The sequence below is a fragment of the Typopeltis vanoorti genome, chromosome 2 (genome assembly GCF_054136105.1).
Source record: "Typopeltis vanoorti isolate ZY-2024b chromosome 2, IOZ_Tvanoo_1.0, whole genome shotgun sequence".
Classification (NCBI taxonomy): Eukaryota; Metazoa; Arthropoda; class Arachnida; order Uropygi; family Thelyphonidae; genus Typopeltis; species Typopeltis vanoorti.
This window is the reverse complement of record NC_143550.1, coordinates 113,883,909-113,894,355: the sequence shown is the minus strand read 5'-3', so window position 1 is coordinate 113,894,355 and position 10,447 is coordinate 113,883,909. Positions and strand designations below refer to the sequence as shown.

General features: G+C 35.2%; 1 protein-coding gene across 7 annotated transcripts in view; it reads left to right on the top strand.

The window, feature by feature from the left end:
* The window catches only part of mTor (serine/threonine-protein kinase Tor), an 816,233-nt gene that overhangs the window by 744,073 nt on the left and 61,713 nt on the right, over positions 1 to 10,447 (top strand). For all 7 annotated transcript variants that reach the window (XM_090412780.1, XM_090412800.1, XM_090412771.1 and 4 more), the window contains one exon: positions 9,919 to 10,001. In XM_090412780.1, coding sequence (XP_090268906.1) covers positions 9,919 to 10,001 — 83 coding nt within the window. The remainder of the gene's footprint in view (positions 1 to 9,918; positions 10,002 to 10,447) is intronic.

Here is a 10,447-nt window from a genome sequence, read left to right as displayed (position 1 = left end):
GAAAACATATTTTCATTGCTAAAAAGTATCTTTTCCAGTCCTTTTGACCCCACAACTGTCTTTGCTTACACCATCATGCTCTAGCTGCCTCTTGCTTGGAAGTCATAAGTGGTTTCGTCTTAGGCACATGTGATTTGAAACCAAATTCATGACGTCATCATCTCACTGTCATAGATTTAGACACATTCACACCTAGTTCTTTCCATCTCTTGTGAAAATATCTTACGCTTCGAAAGCTGTTTTTCTTCATGATATTCTTCAATCTCCTTTCATCTCTTGATGTAGTTATTACCTTTCAACTGCTATTACAGTGATTATTTTTGAATAATCCAGTTATTAGAATACTATCTCAATACTCTACTCGCACTTGCTTGAGAACATTTCAATTCTTTAGCTATAAACTGTTGGGTTTGGCTTTCTTTGTAGAGACACCATATGAAATTTTTTAGCTTCCAACATGTCACGCGTTAGACTGATGGTTAGCAAATAATTAACTGAAATCCACACCCACTAATGATTCCTCACACACACTAATCAGTCCCACAGCTACTGAAATAATATGCTATTTTTATGCTCTCCTCAAACCAATTGGAAAAATTGGAAATATTCTAATATTTTGAACCACATTAAAAATGATTCTAATTTTGTGAATGTTTTCAAATAAAAATTTTCTTATTTTATATTTCATTTTTATGTGTTTAGATGGTTATATAATCTACAAAGTACGTAGATTTAGATGATGCTAATTCATATTTGGTAATAATTATTTTCTATGTAATAAATGAGAATTGCAACACATTTTCTTTGATTATTATGATTTTTTTTTATTCATAGGCATATGATAAGGTGATGAATGTGTTGGATAAGGGTGAATCATATGCAGTGATATTCCTGGACTTTGCAAAAGCATTTGATAGATTACCACACGATAAGTTGGTGTACAAGCTGCAGAGGATAGAGATAGACAGTATATTGGTTAGATGGATTGGAGATTGGCTCTCTGAATAATACCGGCAAGTTGTTTATGGAGCTGTGTCTCATAAAAAAAGGAATGTGACCAGTGGCATACCTCAGGTTTCTGTTCTTAGGTCTCCTACTGTTAAACTTTTTGGTTAATGATATTTCATGTGAATTGACTGGGGATCTTGAAATGTTTGCCGATGATGCAAAGTTAGTTAGAATTATCAGGAGTAGTGCTGATGTTAATTCTCTACTGGAAGATTTGAATAGACTTTCAGCTTGGACAAATGATTGGTGTTGCAGTTTTATTGTTAATAAATGCAAGATGTTATACTTTGGGATACAGAGATATAAGGCTACATACTGTCAGGAAGTGGATGAGATTTGGGATCTTGGAGGGGATAGTGGACAGTTCTAAGCCACAGTACACATGTTACAAAGACTGCACATCGTATTGCTGCTATGATAAAAAGATTGACATGTAGTGTGGTGGTGCCTCTATATAAGGCATTGGTCAGATCACGTATGGACTATTGTGCTCAGATTTAGTCAACTAGTTTTCATTGTGATTGGAAACACTAGAGAGGGTCCAAAGATGAATAACTAAAAAGTGTTGGTTATGAAGATCATTTGAGAAAATGGGGATTACAGAGTTTGGTAGATAGGAGAAGATATGATAGAGACCTTCAAGTTAGTTAAAGGGATTTTATCAGATTAATACAGAAGAAATTATGTAAATAGTGGATGGGAAGAATGAGAGAATGAGAGGCACTCCCTGGAATTTGTATAGAGATGTGGTGAAGAAGTCAATGATGAGTAGATTTTTTACGTTGAGCGGAATGTATTATCTGAGTGCATTGTGAGTGCATGCGTGTCCAGACAATTAATTGCAAGAAAATTTGAAATCCTATTTAATGTCATTCCCATATATGAAAAAAAAAATAAATAAATATTTTATGTATTGTTTATTCCGTATAAAGTTATTAATATTCTTTTTTTACTACAGGCTCTGTAGATGGAAAATTAATTGTTACAAAACTGGGATAGGATGGTTAGGGAGAAAGAGCACCATATTTAAGAACTACAGAACCTGTAGTATCAAAGTAAGAAAGAATATTTATACCTTTTTAAGACGAAACAAAAACAGAACTCCAATCAATAAAATATTAATTTCACTGTATAAGAATAAAAATATTATGAAAATATAAGGGGTGCTTAAGGGTCAAAGCTGTATAACTGAGAGGAGACCTCCACATAGCCTTTAAAGGAATGCGGAGAACCGACCAGGGCTTCTGTCATAATGTCCAATCCTCACCTTCTTGTGGTGCACCCTGTTGGGTATCTACTTGGATACTGAACGGACGAGGATGGGCTGACAATTTGGGATTTAGCCGACCAAATTGTATTCTTATTGGTTAAACCAAAATATAGAATGATGGTACAACATGACAAAATTTCATGCCGGCTGGGGCGTCGCCCGGTTAAACAAGGCCCCCATTGTTTTCGCCAGGGAACCAGGGCGAACAGCAAAAAGTCAGCTACTGGAACAAATCTGAAAATAAATCCCAACTCAATATCACCAGAGTTAAAGATCGGTACTATCAACGTAAGAAGCCTGAATGGCAAAGAAATGGAGCTAGCTGAGGAATTAGATAAGTACCAGATCGACATAATAGGGGTGACTGAAACAAAAAAGACCAAAACTGGTGAGATCTTTCTGAGCAATAAATACAAAATGTTATATTCAGGCAATGAAAATCAAGGAAAAGAAGGAGTAGCCATAGTATTCAACACAAAATACGACGCTAATCTTCTTGAATGGCAGTCAGTCTCAAGTAGAGTAATGTGGGCAAATATGAGAATGGGGAACTGGACAATGAGACTTATTTGTGCCTATGGTCCTACAGAAGGTTCTACTAAGGTAGAAGTGGAGGAATTTTTTGAGGCTTTAGAAAAAGCAACTGACACAATGAAAAATGAAAAGTTGGTCCTTTTGGGGATCTAAATAGCAGAGTAAGAAATAATTGTGAGACATACAAAAATATTTTGGGAAAATTTGGAGAAAAGAGCAAAGCTAATAATAATGGCAAATATCTGTTGGATTTCTGCTCAGGACATGGACTGGTTATTACTAATACCATGTTCCAACATAAAAATGTGCACAAATTCGCATGTAGAGAAGAGGCTAGGAATAAGAAAAGTCTCATTGACTGTGTTATTGTTGATAGTGATGTTTTCTCCCTGGTGCAGGACACCAGAGTGTACAGAGGATTTGAAATTGGAAGTGATCACTATTTAGTCTTGAGCAGGATAAAATTGAATTTCATATTGAAAAGAATAACATCTAAGAAAGTTTTAAAGCGAATAAAAGTTGAGCAGCTCTCAGATGTGAGCTGTAGACTAAAATACACAAAGATTATTGAAGAAAAAACGAAAGAGTTTGAGAACAGGAATCAAACCTTGAATATTCAGTGGCAAACTCTGAAGAAAACATTGATTGATTCTGCCAGAGAGGCATGTGGTGAGGTTTTCTGTAAGGATAAAAAAATCAGAACTCCCTATGGACACAGGAAGTTAAAGAGGCAGTGAAAGAAAAGAAGAAAGCATACCAAAAGTTCCTGTCAAATAAGTCAGCTTGTGCTCTTAGAGAATATAGAGACAAATGCAAGAATGCTAAACACTGTGTAAAACTAGCTAAACAAAAGTCATGGGAGGACTTTGGCAAGAATATAGAAAATAAATATCAGGAAGGTGGCAAAATATTCTGGAGGTTGTTGAAGAAGCTTAAGAATGGAGGAAAGAGTGCTATAAAAGAAATTAGAGATGATAAAGGTGACATGAAAACGGGAGAAAAAGATATCCTTGAAGTATGGAGTAATTACTTTGAAAAACTGCTAAATGAAACAAGCAGTGATGACAGCACAGTGGTAATAAACACTGACCAGGCATGCAGTCAGGAATACATATCCATACTTTAAGTAGAAAAAGCCATCAAAGGCTTGAAATTTGGAAAGGCAGCAGGAGTAGATGATATTCGACCAGAAATGCTGAAGTATGGTGGTATAAGAGTCTTACAGTGGCTGCACTGCATAGTTCAGAAAGCCTGGACAGAGGGACGAATTCCCGATGATTGGAGTACAGCTCTCATAGTACCCATATATAAAAAGGGAAATAAAATTGCATGTGAGAATTACAGAGGTATTTCCCTACTGAGTGTTCCTGGCAAGATCTATGCAAGTATACTTGAGAAACGGTTGAGAAGAATTGTGGAAGAAAAGCTTGGTGAAGAACAAGCTGGATTCAGGCCAAATAGAGGCTGTCAGGATCAGATCTTCACTTTACGACAAATAGTCGAGAAAGCATGGGAATATAACAAAGATCTGTATTTAAGTTTTGTCGATCTGGAAAAGGCATATGACAAGGTGCCAAGAGAGAAGCTATTCAATACACTAAAGTTATATGGTGTTCAATGGGGCATTATATCAAGCAATACTTAGTCTTTATTTGAGTTGTAAGTCGGCAGTTAGAATTGAAGGAAGTACAGGAAGATGGTTTAATGTTAAATCTGGTGTGAGACAAGGATGTACATTATCCCCTCTGTTATTCATTATCTATATGGATCACATTATGAAGGAAAGTGGTATTAAACATGATATCAAAATTGGAGATGTTAATGTCAGCTCTTTGCTTTATGCAGATGATGTTATACTTCTAAATAAATCCGCTACAAGTCTGCAAGATTCTCTGACTAAATTGGATAGCTGTTGTAATAGATATGGTATGAAGGTCAGCAATAAAAAGAAAAAGACAATGAAAATAGGCAGAATCATTGAAAATGTCAACTGTGTTATGAATGGAGAACATGTGGAACAAGTAAAACATTTCAGCTATTTAGGCACGATTTTTACTGAAAATTTTAAATTAAATATAGAAATGGACAACAGAATCAGCAAAGCTGGTATGGTGGGAAGTCAATTGAATAAATTCATATGGAATAAGAGAGAAATTAGTCAGAACACTAAATTAGCTGTATACAAGACAGTGTTCAAACCAGTTTTAACTTATGTATCTGAGAGCTGGGTCAGAAGTAAAACACTTGACCAAAGACTAGAGACCACAGATATGAGAGTCCTGAGAAAGATTATAGGCGTGAACAGATGGCATCAATGGCAGTATCATATTAAAAACGAGGATATTAGGAAAGAACTTGACATTGTCAACATCCAGGAATACGTTAGCAGAGCTAATCTCAGTTAAAACCAGTTTTAACTTATGTATCTGAGAGCTGGGTCAGAAGTAAAACACTTGACCAAAGACTAGAGACCACAGATATGAGAGTCCTGAGAAAGATTATAGGCGTGAACAGATGGCATCAATGGCAGTATCATATTAAAAACGAGGATATTAGGAAAGAACTTGACATTGTCAACATCCAGGAATATGTTAGCAGAGCTAATCTCAGGTGGTATGGTCACTTAAACAGAATGGGCGAAGAAAGATTAGCAAAACAAGTATTCTCTGCCAGGTTGGCAGCAAAACGACCCAGGGGAAGACCAAGATATAGGTGGATTGATACAGTACAAAGTGCTTTAGACGATAGAAATATAAGATCTGATAATGTTGGAGTGTTGACAAGTAACAGACTGATTTGGAGGAAAATTGTAGATAGGAAATTAATAATGATGTAATTTTTCCATGTAGTACTATCATATCCTGTACACCCCTTGAGGGTACATGGCAGGAATTTGATGATGATGATGATGAAAATATAATTAAAATCTAAATAAACAATACATAGATCTTCTTCTTCTTTATCATCCCTCTTTTTACCTTTACGGTGGCAAGGGTTATTATTCCTTATAACTGCAACCATTATACGAGGTTATAGGTGGTTAACCCTATGCCACCCAGTGTATCCTATGTCTGTAGAAGCATTATATTCTCAAGACCGGTTCGCCTGTTTGCAGGAGGAAAAACCCCCAGATAAAGTGGTGGGGGAGGTAAGCCTTGCAGTCCACGCCCAAGACTGGTTAATTTGGCTATGTCTGAAAAAGATCCTAAGCTACTCATGTCAGCGACGGCAATCAAACCAGGACACTCATTTCCCAAGCATATGGTTGCAAAAGTGCATAGCCACTTGGCTAGCCACGAGGACTAATACATAGATATATAATAAAATTATATTTTGTGAAATTTATCTTAGCCTGCATTTACTTTTCATATATCGGTATTAATGCAGTATCATTTCAATTTTCTAACAAATAACATTTTCAGGTGATGAATTAATTTTCCACACGATGAATTGTCCATGAACCAAGTGCACGTAGTGTAAATAATTTCAAAGTTCATTGTGGTATACATATTGCTGGTTGAGTGGGCCTCCGAACGGTGAGTCTGTTGACTCCATAGAGGTTACCAAATAATAAATAAATAATATTATTTATGCTCTTTCTTATGTTCTAATATTATTTAGAACTCCCTGTGGACACAGGAAGTTAAAGAGGCAGTGAAAGAAAAGAAGAAAGCATACCAAAAGTTCCTGTCAAATAAGTCAGCTTGTGCTCTTAGAGAATATAGAGACAAATGCAAGAATGCTAAACACTGTGTAAAACTAGCTAAACAAAAGTCATGGGAGGACTTTGGCAAGAATATAGAAAATAAATATCAGGAAGGTGGCAAAATATTCTGGAGGTTGTTGAAGAAGCTTAAGAATGGAGGAAAGAGTGCTATAAAAGAAATTAGAGATGATAAAGGTGACATGAAAACGGGAGAAAAAGATATCCTTGAAGTATGGAGTAATTACTTTGAAAAACTGCTAAATGAAACAAGCAGTGATGACAGCACAGTGGTAATAAACACTGACCAGGCATGCAGTCAGGAATACATATCCATACTTTAAGTAGAAAAAGCCATCAAAGGCTTGAAATTTGGAAAGGCAGCAGGAGTAGATGATATTCGACCAGAAATGCTGAAGTATGGTGGTATAAGAGTCTTACAGTGGCTGCACTGCATAGTTCAGAAAGCCTGGACAGAGGGACGAATTCCCGATGATTGGAGTACAGCTCTCATAGTACCCATATATAAAAAGGGAAATAAAATTGCATGTGAGAATTACAGAGGTATTTCCCTACTGAGTGTTCCTGGCAAGATCTATGCAAGTATACTTGAGAAACGGTTGAGAAGAATTGTGGAAGAAAAGCTTGGTGAAGAACAAGCTGGATTCAGGCCAAATAGAGGCTGTCAGGATCAGATCTTCACTTTACGACAAATAGTCGAGAAAGCATGGGAATATAACAAAGATCTGTATTTAAGTTTTGTCGATCTGGAAAAGGCATATGACAAGGTGCCAAGAGAGAAGCTATTCAATACACTAAAGTTATATGGTGTTCAATGGGGCATTATATCAAGCAATACTTAGTCTTTATTTGAGTTGTAAGTCGGCAGTTAGAATTGAAGGAAGTACAGGAAGATGGTTTAATGTTAAATCTGGTGTGAGACAAGGATGTACATTATCCCCTCTGTTATTCATTATCTATATGGATCACATTATGAAGGAAAGTGGTATTAAACATGATATCAAAATTGGAGATGTTAATGTCAGCTCTTTGCTTTATGCAGATGATGTTATACTTCTAAATAAATCCGCTACAAGTCTGCAAGATTCTCTGACTAAATTGGATAGCTGTTGTAATAGATATGGTATGAAGGTCAGCAATAAAAAGAAAAAGACAATGAAAATAGGCAGAATCATTGAAAATGTCAACTGTGTTATGAATGGAGAACATGTGGAACAAGTAAAACATTTCAGCTATTTAGGCACGATTTTTACTGAAAATTTTAAATTAAATATAGAAATGGACAACAGAATCAGCAAAGCTGGTATGGTGGGAAGTCAATTGAATAAATTCATATGGAATAAGAGAGAAATTAGTCAGAACACTAAATTAGCTGTATACAAGACAGTGTTCAAACCAGTTTTAACTTATGTATCTGAGAGCTGGGTCAGAAGTAAAACACTTGACCAAAGACTAGAGACCACAGATATGAGAGTCCTGAGAAAGATTATAGGCGTGAACAGATGGCATCAATGGCAGTATCATATTAAAAACGAGGATATTAGGAAAGAACTTGACATTGTCAACATCCAGGAATACGTTAGCAGAGCTAATCTCAGTTAAAACCAGTTTTAACTTATGTATCTGAGAGCTGGGTCAGAAGTAAAACACTTGACCAAAGACTAGAGACCACAGATATGAGAGTCCTGAGAAAGATTATAGGCGTGAACAGATGGCATCAATGGCAGTATCATATTAAAAACGAGGATATTAGGAAAGAACTTGACATTGTCAACATCCAGGAATATGTTAGCAGAGCTAATCTCAGGTGGTATGGTCACTTAAACAGAATGGGCGAAGAAAGATTAGCAAAACAAGTATTCTCTGCCAGGTTGGCAGCAAAACGACCCAGGGGAAGACCAAGATATAGGTGGATTGATACAGTACAAAGTGCTTTAGACGATAGAAATATAAGATCTGATAATGTTGGAGTGTTGACAAGTAACAGACTGATTTGGAGGAAAATTGTAGATAGGAAATTAATAATGATGTAATTTTTCCATGTAGTACTATCATATCCTGTACACCCCTTGAGGGTACATGGCAGGAATTTGATGATGATGATGATGAAAATATAATTAAAATCTAAATAAACAATACATAGATCTTCTTCTTCTTTATCATCCCTCTTTTTACCTTTACGGTGGCAAGGGTTATTATTCCTTATAACCGCAACCATTATACGAGGTTATAGGTGGTTAACCCTATGCCACCCAGTGTATCCTATGTCTGTAGAAGCATTATATTCTCAAGACCGGTTCGCCTGTTTGCAGGAGGAAAAACCCCCAGATAAAGTGGTGGGGGAGGTAAGCCTTGCAGTCCACGCCCAAGACTGGTTAATTTGGCTATGTCTGAAAAAGATCCTAAGCTACTCATGTCAGCGACGGCAATCAAACCAGGACACTCATTTCCCAAGCATATGGTTGCAAAAGTGCATAGCCACTTGGCTAGCCATGAGGACTAATACATAGATATATAATAAAATTATATTTTGTGAAATTTATCTTAGCCTGCATTTACTTTTCATATATCGGTATTAATGCAGTATCATTTCAATTTTCTAACAAATAACATTTTCAGGTGATGAATTAATTTTCCACACGATGAATTGTCCATGAACCAAGTGCACGTAGTGTAAATAATTTCAAAGTTCATTGTGGTATACATATTGCTGGTTGAGTGGGCCTCCGAACGGTGAGTCTGTTGACTCCATAGAGGTTACCAAATAATAAATAAATAATATTATTTATGCTCCTCATTGTGAATCTACTGCACACAGCAAATAATGCTTACTATCTCTCTGAAGCATTTTCCTAATTATTGTGAGCTGTTTAATGCTGTTTGTAACATTGTTGTTACATTGCACTGTAACATAATGTGTTGATACAAAAAATATATGTGTTACTGAAAAATTAATATTCCAAATTATGTTTGAAAATTGCATATGTTTAAATCTTATGTCAAGAAGTGTTTCCTTTTCTCTCTCTCCTTTAAAATCCAGGGTTAAATTATTCAAAGCCAGTTAGATCAATTGTAATTAGTAACCAACTGAAGCACAGTTACAAGTGTTGCACTAATATATTCATCAAAACACTTTCCTAGGTAGTTAATCATGTTAAATTTGGATGATGAATACAGATTAACAGTATTAGCTGTTGATAGTAATAATAATTATGTAGTTTGATTTTGCAAAAAAAAGTAACTTTTTTCCCTAAAAATATAACAATAAAAAGTTAATGTTTTTACTTTAATTCTTCTGATTTTAAAATAAAAATCTGTCAGAATTTACTTTTATATAAATTAGTGGTTAAAGGTAATCTTACTTGTTCTTTATTCTTTTTAGGTATGGTTTGATAGGCGTACTAATTATACACGTTCTCTTGCTGTTATGTCAATGGTAGGATATGTGTTAGGATTGGGTGATAGGTGAGTTTTTAAAATTCTTTTGAAAAATTTTCATCTTTCCTACACACATACAATGAAGTTATAGTTGGTTCGCTGCTAATACTTTTTCCTTTCCTTTTATATGCTAATTTCTTCACAAAAGAATTTGATGTGAATAACATGAATCTAGAATGGATGGGATGACATCTGTATTAGGGTGTGTTATTAGCCTGTGTTAAACATGTCCTGCTTCATTCTTTATTTAACAAGAGGGTTAAAAGCAGTAAATGTTTTATAATATAAATTTAAGAAATTTTTATATGCTGTATTTTAAATACAGAATTCCAAGAAAAGATGCAAAAGCATGGTTTAACAGATTGAAATAATCTTCTAATAATTATATGTGTGTTTGAAATGCTGTTTGCTATAAACGTTTAAATTAGAAGAATTTATATTTGATGGGAGATTGTATTAAAATTATATTATTA